Source organism: Dendroctonus ponderosae, unplaced genomic scaffold (assembly GCF_020466585.1).
Source record: "Dendroctonus ponderosae isolate FM_Combo_2020 unplaced genomic scaffold, Dpon_F_20191213v2 Dpon_F_20191213_1, whole genome shotgun sequence".
Classification (NCBI taxonomy): Eukaryota; Metazoa; Arthropoda; class Insecta; order Coleoptera; family Curculionidae; genus Dendroctonus; species Dendroctonus ponderosae.
In genome coordinates, this window is record NW_026017110.1 from 54,443,538 (window position 1) to 54,460,151 (window position 16,614).

At 33.9% G+C, this 16,614-nt stretch overlaps 2 protein-coding genes and 1 long non-coding RNA gene across 6 annotated transcripts in view; 2 read left to right on the forward strand and 1 right to left on the reverse strand.

Annotated features, from left to right (window-relative positions):
- LOC109533802 (nuclear protein MDM1) overlaps positions 1 to 10,453 on the forward strand; it is a 100,629-nt gene extending 90,176 nt beyond the window's left edge. For 2 of the 4 annotated variants that reach the window (XM_048660683.1, XM_048660681.1), the window contains exons 4-13: positions 2,026 to 2,157; positions 2,665 to 2,869; positions 4,996 to 5,243; positions 5,623 to 5,893; positions 6,293 to 6,448; positions 6,507 to 6,641; positions 7,662 to 7,808; positions 7,961 to 8,185; positions 9,530 to 9,763; positions 9,833 to 10,453. In XM_048660683.1, the coding sequence (XP_048516640.1) occupies positions 2,026 to 2,157; positions 2,665 to 2,869; positions 4,996 to 5,243; positions 5,623 to 5,893; positions 6,293 to 6,448; positions 6,507 to 6,641; positions 7,662 to 7,808; positions 7,961 to 8,185; positions 9,530 to 9,651 (1,641 nt within the window). In that variant the 3' untranslated portion in view covers positions 9,652 to 9,763; positions 9,833 to 10,453. The remainder of the gene's footprint in view (positions 1 to 2,025; positions 2,158 to 2,664; positions 2,870 to 4,995; positions 5,244 to 5,622; positions 5,894 to 6,292; positions 6,449 to 6,506; positions 6,642 to 7,661; positions 7,809 to 7,960; positions 8,186 to 9,529; positions 9,764 to 9,832) is intronic. The other 2 variants (XM_048660684.1, XM_048660682.1) reach the window with 2 other exon arrangements.
- Positions 10,454 to 11,911: 1,458 nt separating this feature from the next.
- LOC109533883 (cytochrome c oxidase subunit 5A, mitochondrial) lies at positions 11,912 to 13,454 on the forward strand. Its single transcript, XM_019899393.2, has 2 exons — positions 11,912 to 12,408; positions 13,020 to 13,454. Exons 1-2 carry the CDS (start codon positions 12,266 to 12,268, stop codon positions 13,339 to 13,341), a joined length of 465 nt encoding a protein of 154 aa, XP_019754952.1. The 5' UTR covers positions 11,912 to 12,265; the 3' UTR covers positions 13,342 to 13,454.
- Positions 13,444 to 16,082, reverse strand: LOC109533884. Its single transcript, XR_002171568.2, has 2 exons — positions 15,800 to 16,082; positions 13,444 to 13,672 (listed from the first exon to the last, which is right to left on the reverse strand). It is a non-coding gene; the product is annotated as an uncharacterized LOC109533884 (long non-coding RNA).
- Positions 16,083 to 16,614: the final 532 nt, after the last annotated feature.

Sequence of the window (16,614 nt, forward strand, 5' to 3'; positions counted from 1 at the left end):
AAAAGCAACCATAAGAAGCCTTAATAACACTAGCAAAAAGCCGATCAGCTTTTGACAAAAATTGTTCACAGTAACGTTCATTACTTCAATACATTTAATCACACGTTTATTAAACTATCTTCTAATTTAAAGAAATGGATGTTTATTCCGAAATGTTTCCACAGCTTTCTGAATTTTCATTAATAATTTGTCTCGGGAACCTATCGTTTCTTCATCACAAATTAATTTAGATGTTCGCATACAGAAAAATCTATAGTATTAAAATCCGGACTTCGATCTGGCCATGGTGTTTGGCTTCCCCGACCAATCCAACGATTAGGATATCGCATTTAAATCATCCCTCACCCGCAGTCAGAAATAAGCTGGGGATTCAGATATTGCAGTTGTTGTCACTTGGCAGTATCAGGAAAAAAATTGGGCAATTTTAAAGAAAATAATTTGCTGCAAGAGGTGCCCGCTATGACCTGGCTGATATGATATGTCTGAGCTGATAATGAAATTTGTCATCTTCGAAAACCCCGTATACCCAATTTCAGTAAAAGACTCTGAGTTGTTCGTAAATTATTTAAAAAATATCATTTTCAAAAAATAAATTTGACCCTCTGTGCGTCTGTTTGCGTTGACTTTCCTTCTAAAGTAGGTAAGTTGTGTTAAATCGCTGTATTTTTACAGAACAGAAATCCGCCATAATTTTTTTCCATTACTTATAGACACCCTGTATATGTTACATAAACAATCATTGTTTGTTTATAAAGGAACTAATATTCGTCAAAACAAAAACTGTCGAAAACTTAGAACAATTGGCTCAATGATCAAAATAGGCTTCAGCAACACCAAAAAAAACAATATATTTGCAAATACAGTTCGGAAAAGTCAATGAGATTTAAACTCGTATCTAGTATATTAAGCAAGAACATTTGATCCTAAATCCTGATCAATAGATAGATATAGAACTATACCAAAGTAATAAAAATAATCCTTGTCCCCTTTGAATTAGTTCAAATTGCCTCGGCAGGCCTTGTCCGCTTTGAATTAGTTGTGTGAAAACATTCAAGTTCAGTTATATTCAAAATGAAGCCACACAATAGCGAGTAACGAAGCAAAGAATATTCAGTTGCCCAAACGATGTAAAGCAAATGTTTTGGGGGACTTATTAGACAATATTTATATGAATGACGCGTTTCAATCGATCTAAAAGGAAAATCAGACAATTGAATCCACATATGGCAGGAAGGAAAATAATAAACTACGTACTTTCGCTTTCAAAACTTGGGAATTGTTTATTTTTAAATAATGATTCGGTGATGATTAAATAACGTTAACAACGTTCAATATACCAGTGCTTTTGGTATGAACGATTACCTTCTAACCACGGTGACACATCCTATATAACTATAAAATACAACGTATTCTAGAACAGAGTATTGTATTCTTTTCATTTTTTATTCGAAGATACAGCATATCAAAGAGCGCAAGGAAGAGAGTCAGGCACTATAAATGATTGCCGTAAGAATGGTAATTGAATCGTACTTAATAATTTATAAGCATTCATCTGCGTGTTTTTAACGAACGAATCAATAATTTCAATAAATTATTAATGTTATGTTAATGTTCATTATTCATCAGTCATTAAGTTGAAACCAACAATGAGGTTGTAGTACTAGCAGTAGTTCCGGTATTTTATTATTGATAATTATTTCAATTAGAAAATTTTTGTTATAAAAATGTTGCTCTAACGACCGGGAAAAATTCTTGACTCTCTTTAGGTGTTTCCATTTACGTTGGATACACCCTGGACACCACAAGGCAAATAATCAGAACAGTTAATGATAATAATCCGTTTACGACTATTTAATATGGTACGGTCTAGATGATGGTTTCCTAAAGTGTGAGGAAGCGAAAAATGCGATCTGTTATATCTGCCTAAAGGAAACTAATTTGTGGAAAAGACCCGATGGTGTGCATGCAGAAATTGAACAGTATTCGATGGGGCATGAGTTAGAGATGTATTCATTTTAATTTCAGTCGGAAGAGCGGTTTGGTCCGAATTGGAGGCCTTCAAGACGCAGCAAGTCGGAGGGACCGCGCCGGGGAATCGAACACGAAACTGAACCTGGGGAACGCAGGAGAGAGTCCGATTCGGACGTGGAAAATATGGTAAAAGATAAGATCGATTTCTGTTTCTCCAGGCTGAAAGATTCCCTACCTGATACCCCGTTTAGAAGTTCTTGTATTACGTCTTTGTACATTTGAAATTGTAAAATTGTGTGCAGTTATCAAGTGTAAAAAGGCCTAAGGTGTACAACTACAAGATGCTTTACATAATCCCAGCATTCAAAAATGGCTTTCGGGGTCTTATTTATACTTGAAACTACGCCAGGAAGGTTTCAATATAACGGACAGAGCAGACTTATATAAGTAGATGGCTATCCAGACTGGTAAATGCTTTCAAAACAATAATCTACCAAATTGGATGAAGTAATCAAACCCTCTATTTTGGGCTGACAATGGACCACTTTTACGTACTTTTTAAGTTGCAAATGCCACAGTTTGGGTAGTAGTTTTATAGCTAATTGAATGTTGCACCCGAAAAATATTTTTGACACCGATATTAATTGAAAGTTGATACAATCATCAATTTAACTGACAAAAAACAATAATTAGCAGGGTCGCGAAAACGGGCTCCTGCGGAAGGCTATCTCGAAAATTAGCACTGAATATAGAAGGCAATTTGCTTGGCCTCCAGCTCACATTTCAAGAAGAGATGAAGTTGACGGGGCACCCAGAAAATCTCAATCTATGGGTGCCCTGAAGGCCAATGCTAATGCAATGGTTCACAAAAAAAGGATTGACGTCGAAAATAAAGATGGTAAGTTTTTTTTTATATAATCAGAGATGTTTTTCGGTATTTATGAGTGATTTATGAGGATTATGAAATTACACAGTGCTACCTATATTATGAACTGCGCTCAAGAATTTGTTGATCGATTGAAATTATCTTTTGCGAAATGAGGAGAATCACGGCATAATAGATTTCATGTTTTGAGTACATTATTTTCAGTTTTCTACTAGCAAAAGTACACAATTCTAGTAATTGACGAATGGAGCTATGGATTTAAATCCTGTAACTTTGAAAGTGAAGAATCCAGAAAGAAACTAGCGAAAAACAAACGTTATGTGAAAGCCCTGCATTATTCCGACCACCTATGCATCTTTTAAAACAGCAGCTAGACAACTCTCAAAGAATAGTTCCACTAACCCATTATATCCGGAATTTTTTGCATCCATTGCTTATTCGAGATTTCCTTAGTTGGCTAATCCAAATAATTCAGCTGTTTCATTTCTTTTTCTGAAACCGTGTTTATGCATGAATATAATGAACAATGTCAATTTGATGAACACAACAATAAATAACCTTAATAATACTAATTAAAAACTGATCAGCTTATGGGAAAAGTTGTTCAAAATACATCCATTAACTTCAATACATTGAATCACACGTTTATTAAACAATCATCTAACTAAAAAAATAGACGTTTATTCCGAAATGATGAATTTTTATCAATAATTCGACTTGGGTATCTATCGTTTCATAATACACTAAGGAATTCAGGTAACTCCACATCCTGCATGAATATCATGTCATGCCTTATGTTTAAGCAAATATTTAAAAAAAAACAGATATTCGATAGTCTTGCCAAATTTGTCACCTTCACAAATTGAATACCTAATTTCAGTAAAAAATCCAAGTTATTCGTGAGTACTTTTATTCACTTCAAAGGAAAGTTGTGTCGTATCCATTACTTATGGGACTCCTTGTATTGCGTTGTTTCTCTATTCTGCCGTCTCTATTAGACAGTACCATTGAAAATAAGCTTCTAAACAGCATGCAAATGTTTATTGACTAATTTCTAGAATTTTTCTCGAATTTCTCTCAATCGTCGAACGAAATCCTTACATAATGTTAACATATCTGAATGAAATTTCGAAGTATTCGCTAGATATTTAAAACATATTGTTTATAAAAAGGCTGCCGTTATTAAAGCTGGGCATGAAGTTTTTTACCTCATAATGTACTCTAATTGATTGATATTCAGTGAACCTTGTACTACTTGCAACTTTACTAAACCAATTGAGATCCCTAGTCGGTTACACGAACAAATGCATGAAATTATTTAAAAATATAATAATTCATCCTTCTAGAGAATGACCATTTACATTAAACTAAATGAAATATATTTCGATAGAGCAAACGTGCGGAATAAATGAAATCAATTGCATCCAGATTGTTGAGTGGGTGAAGTTGCTAAGAATATCACTAGACTTTTTCCGGCGCCGGATGAAAATCATCAAGATTGTAATTAATATTTTGTGAATTGGGATAATCCTCACACGTTCGCTTTTATACTTTTTCAAGACAAATTCGATCGACAAAGTTTTTAGCAATTTTATTTTAATTTTACTACGCTCCTAAGGAAGATTGTTAAAGTAGTATTTGAGGCTCTTATAATAGTAGCATCCCACTCACGAATGTGTTAATTTTTATTAATTCTTGCCAAGTAATAAAATTATCGGTTTGTTCCCGAACTTTACGTTAATACAAAAGGGTTGATTATAAATTTGGTTTCATCGAATCATTTTCCATATATTAATCAATCAAAAATACTCGAAATTGCGTTTAAATTCTGCCTTATCATATTGTCATTTTACGAGATCGTATATGAAAATATTTTAAGTCCAGCCCTTTCACCTGTTAAAATACAAGCTAATTGCTAAATTAAACAAACCAAAGCAGAAGTGAGGCGATAATATGGCTAACAGATAGTCAAATTGTATAATTAGTTTAAACATCCAACTACAAATACTTTCATTCATGAATCCTGACAGAGTAACATCGAACCTCTAACATTCTGCACAAACATAGAAAGTGTTTGTTAAATAGTAGCATCAATATAATTTAAAAAGGGTTATTATGCATGTTCATAACGTTTTTAGCAAGCGAACTGGAACCTTTAGTTGACGATCGTTCAAATCATGAAAAAGTGCGTGAAGAGCTAAACAGTGAGTATAAAAAAAAGTTTAAGCCTTTTAGTCAATACCAATATGTAAATGGACGATTTTCATCAAAACGAGGTGTTGCCGAGATTCGGAATGTACATAAAGATTTTTCTACAGACTTGGATAACGACGCGTCTTGGTACCGCGAAGTTGTTGAACTTCGTAAAAAAGCCGGAGAATACAAGGTAAGACCTATATCTACTATACATGTACATGACCACTTTTAGTAATTAACATCTTGGCCAAAATATAAAAAGTTGGTGGAAGTTCCTCTAGTTCATCAATACGTTGCTACTCGTAACATGTTACACGAGCATATCCGGGTAGTGGTGATGAGTCGAAACATGTACAAATTAAATTCAAATATTGGTTTCTAATGATAATTTTTCAACTATTTTTATAAAATGCATGGTAAACGGTAGAAACAAAAGTTTATACTAAAAATCAAAATAAGAGTGATACGCATTACTTGCCAACCTCAATCTGTGGCACTGATTAATACAAACATTTTCTCCAGTACTTAATTTGCTTTTTTGAAACTGATGAAATTTTGAAACATTGTAGCATAGGGGCTGGGGATCAGAGTTAGCACCTGAGCGGTTATCAGACATTTATAATAAACAAGTCGAGTTATGGGATCAAGTATCGAGAAGAAGCTCTTTATCAGCTTTGTCGCTAGCTTCCCATATGACTAAGTCATATACTAAGGAAGATAAAGAAGAAGACAATAATAGAAAAAGTTCGCCTACTAAAGCTTATCGGAACGCTGAGAATAATGCTAGAATGATTAGAGATATCATCAGACATCACTTAGAACGAACCACCGGTGGGTCTGGTAAGATTTGTGTTGTATTTTGAGTTTCCTGCATATTATGATAACTTTCTTACAACTTAGTTATATTTTATTCGATCAGTACCTTGCTCAACATTCTTCTTCAAATGGTATTCACAGTATTTTATTCAATTTTATTTTGCACTGTTTTTTTAAACATTTTGTCAATTGCTTCGGAAACAGCAATATTATAATTACATAATACAGTAATCAATGCGATCCATTCTCAGCACAAACGGTTTCTTTAAATATTTTTCTGGAAATTTAATTCAGTAGACATTCGTTAGTAGCATGAAAAGTTTAGTAGGTAGTAACTTCAATTCCATTGAAGCACTTTATCATTTATTTGTCAATGCAATATTTATTATGCTATGAGAAAAATACGATGTTTGTCTTCTGTAGAATTGGATGGGCTAATCTTATCGCCAACTAGAGAGAAACTAGAGCCAACTATTCCGAGAAAAGACGATGATTCTAGAGGATCGCAGAAAAATAGCCCCAAAAAGAGCTCGCCATTAAAAATTTCCAGTAAGCGCGGCAGCCAGAAGGGAAAAGATAGTAACTAAACCAAGGCTAATTGCTTGCGTGTGATAACAGTGGATTATTAATGTTATAGTTCGATCACAGTCGGTTGGGCCTACGGATACTTCCAATAAAGAAAAGCAATCTCCAAAGAGGCAATCTAGGTCTACAGTTAAAGAAGGGAGAAAGTCTGCCTCCAATACTCCTTCAAATAAACGACCTCGACCCTGTAAGATTACATATTGAGATTATGGTAGTTCATGAAGACGGATTAAGAGTGATATTTGCAATCCATTTAAAACATCGAAAAACAAAGCCGTACTGTTAGTCCCTCTCTGTGATTTGAAAATCACCAGTGTGTGCCAAGAGTCGCCCCTTGCTCTTCACATGTCGCTTTACTCATTATTTCACCAGTGTTTCCTGTCCTTCCCTTCCCAAATGGCCTGTACAGTAGTTTCGTGAATGTATGTGGCTGACTTGTTCCGGTTAGAAACCATTTTAATAATTAATTTACAGATGAATTTGCATTTGGATTTTTTATCTACCTAATAGGATGATCGCTTTTGTAAAGCTTTTTACATAGGGTCCCACCGGAAACCGTCAAGATTCAACACAAATATTTTTTGATGAAAAAAAAATCTGGAATTCTCGCAACTGTCTCTTCGGTTCAGAGTATTTTCAACAAAACACCAGTTTGACTTTTTATTTAATATACATATAATAAATAACGCGGTTTTAAACAGGATATGACATTCCCATACTGAATTTGGAATTTTGTGTAATGCTGCGATAACTAAGTTGTAGTCAAAAAATTTAAACTATTTATTAATTGCTCCTGTTACTTGAACATAAAAATAGAATCCATTACCCAAAAGAGATATGCGATGATTTCAGAACTTTTTATTTGCTACTTAAGCAATTCACCTCCTGATGGTGCACCCTCTAGGTGTTTCCTTTTAAATCACGGAAAATGTTCATTTGGATTTTTGGAATTTATTTAAACATACATCAATGTCAATGCCTAATTATGTCGAAATCAAAAGGAAATGCCTTTATCCAGCTATTTTGGCTTTGTCTATAATGCTTCTATTGTCTCATGTTTTGCACTTTATGTGGCTGCGCAACTTTCCGATAATAAAAACAAAATGGTTTCTGATCATGCTTCTGCATCAGATTGGTATTTCTAGACAATCAGAGAAAATGCCCAGTGTGTAAAGTTGAACTGTATCAAATGTTTCGGGTTTTTTAGCATCCCTGAACACCACTGTTTCATCCCGATCTAAACAAAGTTCCATAGTAACTAAAATTGAAGACGATAGATTGGCCAAAACAAATAAAATTAAATCATTAGGTATGATAGACTCATCTAAGCAAAACCGAAAAGGAAGTCACGAAGGTAAGACCTTCGGTAAGAATAAGGCACGATACTTGGAACACGCATTGTTACAAAAACATTGTAACTTTCATCTCAGTCTTCCAATGTGTAGCATCAGAGTAAAACTAGCATTTATCGATTATTAGGGTTTTAATAACGACAAATTGCTTTAGTATCGGAACAACCCAAGTCTGAACAAACATCTACTGATGTGAAGAAGAATCAGGAAACTGAACAGCCTGATAGCATAGAATATGAACCGGTGATCAAATCACCACCTGAACCAACTCGAGTGAAGTCGCCTGAGCAAATTATTATGAGATCACCTGACCCTGTTAACTGGACTGTGCCTTTGGATACAGGAAAAACTTTCACTGTCACCCAAAATGTTCGTGATGGTAAGTATAGCTGAATGATGATATGATTTCCACATACACCATGTGTTCACCATACACCATAAAGTAATAAGTAGGTCCGAGTAAAATTCAGAAATGTTTCTTTTAGAAAAATCTTGGGACACATTTTTTATTGTTTTCAATTGCTCATTTTTTGAGAAAATACTTTGAGAAAAAAATATTTTAGAAAAACATACAGAAAATGGCGGCTGAAAAAAGAATTGGCGTTCTATAAGATGAGCGTCCACTGTACAGATCAGGCTGAAGTTTTATTGATGCTCAGACATTTTTGTTTGTGTATTTCCATAAAAAATGTTATTTAACATGTCAATGATTATGACGCACTATTCGCGGAATATATGGGAAAGTGATTAAAACCGGAATTGAGAAAGATCCCGAATTAAACACAGCAACGACCAAGCGAACTTCTGGGCACATAGATCACCCAGATCATACATTTTCGCACAAGTGATGGGAAAATCAACTGGATAAAGAGTCTGCTTTTTGTCGATTTTTGTCGATCTCCAAAAAATTAAAATAAAACAAAAGTTCCTCTACAAAAAAATTCACAATTAAAAAGTGATGCAATGTTTGGAAAATACAAACTTTCACAATAAAAACAATGAAGTTATAATACCAAAATATTTGTCGTCAACCAATTTTAGGAATAGTTCATAAAAACTTATCAATAAAAATATAACCGGACGGTAATTTAGAATAGGACAATCTCGAAAACAAACACTGCTTAATGAAAAACAAAAATCAATGACATATATTCCAAAAAAATGAATGTTGCCCAGAAGAAACTTCATAAAAATGCTTAAATGCTTAGCTAGAAAGAAAGTTTTAAAATGATTCCCTTGTCAACACCGGCCCATTGGAAGAAAATTACGGTTTTTCGAATAACGTGCTGTTAATAATTATGAATATAAATGTATGACCAAGGAAGAACTGGTAAAAATTGCATACTTTATAAAATTAGAACAAAGAAAAGGAGGAATATTTACAAATTGAAAATAATGAAAGATATAAAGAATAATATATAGGTTCTATAAAAAGATAAGGACAAAAGAAAACATTGTACTCATCAGAATATACAAGCACTAGAGAGCAAATAAAGAAAAATAAAATTTAGCCTATTTATACGAACAAATATATACTGTTGCACAATATATGCATAAAGAATAAATCCAGAAGCCAAGTAAAGTTCAGGCCAACTGCCCTTTCGTTATTCTTTCAATTGTCTATTTTTCTAGGAGAAACTCAGTGCAGCAATTTGTTCCTGTCTTTAATATGTTTAACCCTTATATAGCTTACATTTTATTAAGAACTTTGTTTAAATTTTAGGCGACCCGGCCAGTCGTCCACAGAGTGAAGTAAAAGCTTGGACGCCTCCAGAACTACCACCACCCGTTGCCCAATCAGCCCCCCCGACTTTAGTAGCTCAGGGACAGGCAAGCTTGTCGTAGGCGCTAAGAGTCTTGACTTATGCTTAATCCATATTCGATTTGATTATGTTGCTTTAGGTATGGATAGAAGAAATACGTGAACTTAGGCCAGGGCAGGGCCATTACTGCACAGGTTAGATCAATCTAAATGGACTTGTATAAACAACATTAATATCGTTTTTAAATATCTTCTATTTTACAGTATAAGACTTCCCATCCTCCATTTACAGTATAAAACACAGTTACCATCCAAAGTTGTATCGTCGTAATCCAAAGTTGTCCAAAAATGATACTTTTGGGAGTATAAATTAGTGTACCATGAGTGATTAAATGATTATACAAGGCTTAACAAGTAGCAGTATACTGTGCCATTTTAACAGGGTAGTAGCCAAAAGTTAAGACAGTATTTGTGAAACGGCATACACTTAGAATTTTAGCTGTCCTTATTTTAAGTCATACTTTAAGCCTTTACATTACTTAACTGCTTAGATATATGTTTAATGCTGTCCATATATATACCGAGTCCGTCAAAAATTCACAGCAGGAAATATTCTTTCTCGATATTAACCAAAGTGTAACAAACCATATATCCAACGTCCCATTTTTTATAAGATTTTGACAAAATTGTGATCTCTTATCAGTGCACTCGTGTTTCTGCCGCATAAGGATATACAATCTACAGTTAAATAATATTCATATATTTTGTGTAGATGCGTTTGCTTGCATTCCTGTTAATTTAGTGTACATCGAACGCACTTATTTATTGATATTATAAAAATTGTAAAAGATAATATATAAGGTTTCCGTTAAAAAAATATAAAAACTTGTTTCATTCCGCAGTCCATCCCAGGGAAGATACAGACTTAATAAGAAGAGCTTAAACTCTTCTAATACCAAAAATATACTGAGCTCATTGACAGTTCTAAATAAAAGTTTCGGGAAGTAATAAACCCGTATGTTCCTTTTGATGATTCAAATGTGTTTTCATACTAATTGTAAACTCAAATTAACACCCCAGGTAGCATTTTTGATCTAGATAACGTCCAAATGGCAACATTTTTTGGTTAACATTGGTCGAATCCGTGGACCCACAAAATATCCGACGAATATAAGTAAATCGGAGATTTATGACGGCTAAATGACGACTCATAAACAAGTCTAAATGACGAATGTTAAAGTGCAAATTGGCCGAGGTGGATCCCTTATAGGGATATAAATATGAATTTACAAATAAATGAATATGAAAAGGGAGGAAATGATGACCTGATTTCCTGAGAAAATCGTCTTTGTTATCCCATACTGAATCAAAATCTACATTTAATACTTCAAGTAAAATCAAATTTTTCCTTAAAATTAATTCCTCGTTTGTGAGAGATAGAATAAGTACACTTTTTATGTGTTCTTATACATTATTTAATTCGTTTTGTGCATTGCTGGTTAGTAGAAATTTAAAAACAAAAGGTATCGCTGTTCACTGGGTCGACTAGTCGATTGATAACAATGGGTATTTAAAACGTTAAGAACTAAGCGGTGAAATAATACGCAAACATTTTAAGAAGTGATTTAATACATGGAAAATTAATGTCTCTATAGAGGAGTTTGAGAAGTGCGAAATTTGACAAATATACTCAGGGATTGGCGTGACATTTTTTTTCTCCTTTCACAAGGCAAGAGACAAATACTGAATTTAAATAACACTGTTTTACAGGGGCTTTGTCCACTGTGTTTTATATGTTTTTAATTATTTCATCGGATATAGCAAAGCAAGTATGAAATCCGTTTCGAATTTTTCTTCTAAAAGGAAATTTTTTAGAAATATAGTGACACAATAAAATAATTCATATAATATTATCGTCAGCATTAACGCATATCAATTTACTTACAAAAGCATCAGTTGAACTTGATATTACCAAAATAAATACTTCAACTTTAAACAATATGCGTAAATCCTATTAATTTCCAATAAAATATTGATTTTGGTTAATATTATTTTTCAGTGGCCATCATAATATTTCCTTGAACGCTTTAGAATGAAATTTTAAGGACAGTTTTCACTAATCAATGAAATTCATTTCATCAAAGAAGTTTTGAAACTTTGAAGACTATGAATATACAGGCAGCGCCGTCTTATTGAGCGCAGCTGAATTAAAGTCAGGTTCTTCGTTCTCATTGTTTTCCATTAGGGAAACCTGTGATAGGAACCACCGCGCTACATTTGCTGCCTACCATAATCTACAACACTCAATTTTTGTTACTGGGGAATATCTGCAGCATACAGGATGAATACAGGGTGTAAAAATTGATCCGTGCCGAAAGGTGAAAAGGAGAAAGGTTGTGTTGTTTTTAACTAACTAAATTCGTTCCAATACTTCTATAATAAATCCTGCTCAATCAGGAATACAAATCCGGTCTAGTACCAACAGTACCACCTAGTCAATTCAATCTATTTTTATAATAATTGGCAACTCTGATAGCAATTTATCTTCCGTACCTTTACCTTATCAGCTTATCACCTGACAAAACAATTGAAAAAAATTAACCTAACATCACCTGGAACCCACTATTTGGTTACGTCATAACAGTTTGCTGGAAACGGTACCATTTTCCTACATTCCACTAGAATACCAGGAAAAAAATGCTAAGAGGTTCGGTAGTTCGTGTGCATACATTGCTTAAAAGTGCAACAGGCTTGCAAAATGGTTTACAGCCCCTGGCAGCTGGTAGTACCAGATTTATGTCCAAAGAAAACACTGAAACTGACGCCCAGTTCGATCAACGGTAAGATTGAGAAAAACGGTTTTTGGGCAAAATGTGCAATATAGAAGCCTTAGTTGCCACCTAGAGCATCCGTGTTTCAAGAGAAAATCTTAAAATCGCTTGATTTGTTAACTAAACGTTTCTAAAAGATGACTGCCCTGCCAACAAAAACTGTAACTGATGTAAAAAATTAATATCGTCAAATAATTAAAGTATGCAATCAAATTATCCGAATGTTCTTAATGTAGGACACTTATCTCTTTCAAATATTTTCAACACATCCCTATTTACATCTAAACACACTGCAACTCACACATTTCATCATAATCTGACGCCAAGTGTTTCTCTCTACTTTTCTCATTTACAAAACATTTTTTAACAGCAGACAATAACGTTAGTATTGTTTAGCAAGTCAACTTAATGAATCTGTAGATCTTAAAAATAGAATCATGACATCAAAATAAGTTCGGGTAGTAGCGTAATTAAGACCCTCAAAAATACTTTAATTGGTCTTTTGATACACTTCGTAGACAGCAGATTCTTCAAACGTAACACCTAAATTTCTCCTAGTCTATAGGGAATAGCGAGCACATGTAATAACAATGAAACAATCCTCTCAATGATTGTTGCAGGTATGAAAACTTTTTCAACAACCCTCAAATTGATGGATGGGACGTACGACGTGGAGTAACAGATTTATTGGGTCACGATTTGGTGCCGGAACCAAAAATATTAATTGCCGCATTGAACGCCTGCCGTAGAAATAATGATTTGGCTTTAGCCGTCAGGATTTTGGAGGCTCTCAAGAACAAATGTGGCAGCAAAGTAAATGAAATTTACCCCTGGTACATTCAAGAAATGAGACCAACTTTAACTGAGCTTGGTATTCCGACCCCTGAGGAGCTGGGCTACGACAAACCGGAGTTGGCACTTGAAAATGTAGATGACATGTAACATGTTGAAATCAACTGAATTTAGTGAGCATTTATGTACTTCAAAGTCTAAAGATTGAGACCAATTAATGTTAAAGTGAAATGGTTGTTTAATAAATCATTCTTAGCGCTATACACTAATTACTTTTATTGATGTTTCAAATGAAGTACAATTCATTATTTTTGGCAAACCTTAATATGCCCGTATTTCCATTATGGTTCGACTTGTGTTTATGGAATACATATCATGGACACATTTAATTTAGCATTTATGAACGTTTACAGTGAAACTTTATCATCACTTTGGTTTTGCCTCTCTGCTTCAGCGCTAGTGCGACCAACTATGTAAGTACCTGAAAATTAAATTATATTGTTCATTATTGCAGCTATGATAAGTACCGCTTAAGGTTTCTGAGATATTTGAAGTTTCGTCAATTTGAAATAAAAAATTTAATTTTCTATTGAATATACTATAGAGGTAGCCTATACCTAACTATGCAGGATTTCACAGAAATCGTGTACTTTCAGGATTCATGCTGATATTATCAAATTTATATTTTAGTGCTGATTCAGATACAAGAAATCGCTTCTATACAATTTTGTTTTGATAGTAGTTTATTTACAAAATACACATAAAAATGAAAGTTTACTCTAAAGCTGAACGAATTGATTGATTTTTATTCGGAAACCATTGAAAAGAAATTATGCTGTTAGAGGAAATAAAACAACAGAATTGGGAGTTGCAGCAGAGATCAGTCAACTAATATATGGTTGTAGCTTCTGTAATTAAAAACTCGCAAATTGTTAGGTATCATAACATAAGCCAAACAAGTGTCTCAAGGATTCTGCAAAAACATGATTACCATTATTACAAAATTCAGCGTCAAGAACTTTTCCTTAGCGATGTGGGTTTTAGATAAAATTTCAGGCAACGAAAACTTTTTGATAGAGTTTTGCTTTCTGACTAACGCACTTTTCACAATAATTGATCTGTCAATAAAAGCAATTTCCATTATTACTCGGATTCAATCTCGCACCAATTTAGAATTATCCGAAATCAGCACCAAGTGGTCAGTAAATACGTGAGAGCGGAATAATGGAAATTAATTTAATTGGCCCCTAGTTTCTTCAAAGACATTTGAATGGAAAAATCTTTTAGAGTGTAATCAGTCATCTTCCAATGTTATGAGAAGGCAATCCGTCAGATATTAGAGCTGCCATGTGGCTTCAAATGAATGGAGCGCCAGCACATTTTCATAAAATCACACTTTCAGTAGATTCATTTTCATCTTTTGGAAAATCAAGTTAATTTTTACACAGAATCTCCTATTGAGGAAAAAATGACGATAATTTGCGAAACATTATACGTTTCAACATGTTTGAATATCCAGAAGAATTGAATTGATCCAGAAGAATTTCACCGTGAAGTGAAAAAATATATACAGAGTGTCCAGCGACTAGATGCTCACAACTTAAGCGCGTATTGTTTGGTCGTATGAATGCAGCAGCAGTTATAGTATTTTGTATTAGCCAACCTCTGATTTATGGCCATTTGAGTAAGCCAAACTTTTTATGTATCCCCAAATATGTTGGTCTAGAGGTAAAAAATCCGGTGAAAGCGGAATCCAGAGAACTTGGCTTCCTTTTGCAATCCATCGATTAGGAAATTCATTTTTTCGGTATGAATTACTTAGATATGTTAGACACATTTATTCCAAAATGTGGAAGTACGCCATCATGTTAAAGCCACATGTTAATTATGTTCTATAGTGTTCTAACATCCTCCATTCATTACTTGATTTTATTAAGAACACCACAGCACAAATTCATGAAAGTGCCTTTCCACGGTTTTAAAGTGTTGATGACTGTGAGTGCCTGATATTCGTAAATCCATATCCGGTCAATTGTCATCATCTTCATCCGCAAACAGAATTTCTCGACAAAGCAGTTGATGTTCAATAAACCAACGAGAAAAGTTGACATGTGCAGCATAGCATTCAGGTTGTAAATGTTGAACTAATTGTCTGTGACATGGGTATAAATAACCAATACTCTTCACTGTTTAATTCGATTAACATAAAACGACGAGATCCTTCCGACGCTGGTCTGGGACTATTTTCGATCATGTTATTCGCTTCCTCTTCATCAAGTTGTAAAAATGTACATTGATGAATACTTTCTTATTAGGTATTCTGCGTGCAGGAGACTTCGGCTGGGAGTCCGATTTCCTTCACAGTATCCATAAATAAAATTAATATCGGCAATATCCATCATTTGAAAATGTAGCCATATTTTTCACAGCTTGTGCAAAAGAAACGTGTGCTAAACATTTGTAATTTTATTTTGGAAACATGCAAAGCGATTTCTAACAGACAGAAATGATCAGTTTATGATTTAAAGGGTGTCACAACTTTTTTAAATATCTATCTATGTTATTCCTAGTTCTGGCCATAGAGAAAGTAAATCCTTATTTTACTTACTCTATGGTTCTGGCATTATTTTATACTACGAAATCACTTGTATATGATCTGCCTGCAGTCGATTGTACAGAGGCACAAGCATTCGCCTTATTAGAAGAAACCACCTGCTAGAAGTTTTAACTTTTCTTTCGTGCTATAGTACAGTTACCGGATAGTAGAACTATCTGATTCTTTCAGCATGCCACGTAATCCTGGATATCAGGTTTATCTCACATAAATACAACTAGATTTCCTGCTTATAGGAAGCTTGTGCGAAGATCAATTCTTGTTCGAAAGCATAAGAGGTTCGTTCTTACACTAGATGGAGACACTACTGAAAATATATTAATAATGTGAGCTTAAGCGCTGATGCCGCTTTATCGAATCGTTCCCTAAATACATTAAACACCCCGAATATAAAAACCTAATAAGTAATGGAAAAATAGCAACTAGCACTAGCTTGTCTTTTAATGACAGCGTTTGCTGCATCGCATTTCGAGCAATGAAAACTTACTTTTTCCCGAACTCACCCAATGGTGACACTCACTTCAATAATAAATGAAAAAAATGAAGATGAAACCATTATCTAATTGATGCCTGCATTAGGAAATTCAAGAGATGATTTCAATAAGAGGAAGTTCAATACGAGGAAATTCCGATTTTCACCATGGTTATGAAACTTTATTCCAAGCCATCATATTATATCACGTTGATCATTAGTAACAAGACGAACACCATGAGAATAATTTCACCATTCTGTCTGTTGATCTGTATAACAATTTGTTTAAAAATGTTCATTCTTCTTCATCGATAACTTCATATTTTATTTGGATTTT

Excerpts from the sequence above, each read along its gene's own strand:
- LOC109533883 (XM_019899393.2), top strand. The coding sequence starts at position 12,266 with ATGCTAAGAGGTTCGGTAGTTCGTGTGCATACATTGCTTAAAAGTGCA. Across the intron at positions 12,409-13,019 it reads GACGCCCAGTTCGATCAACG|GTATGAAAACTTTTTCAACA; the intron begins GTAAGATTGAGA and ends TGATTGTTGCAG.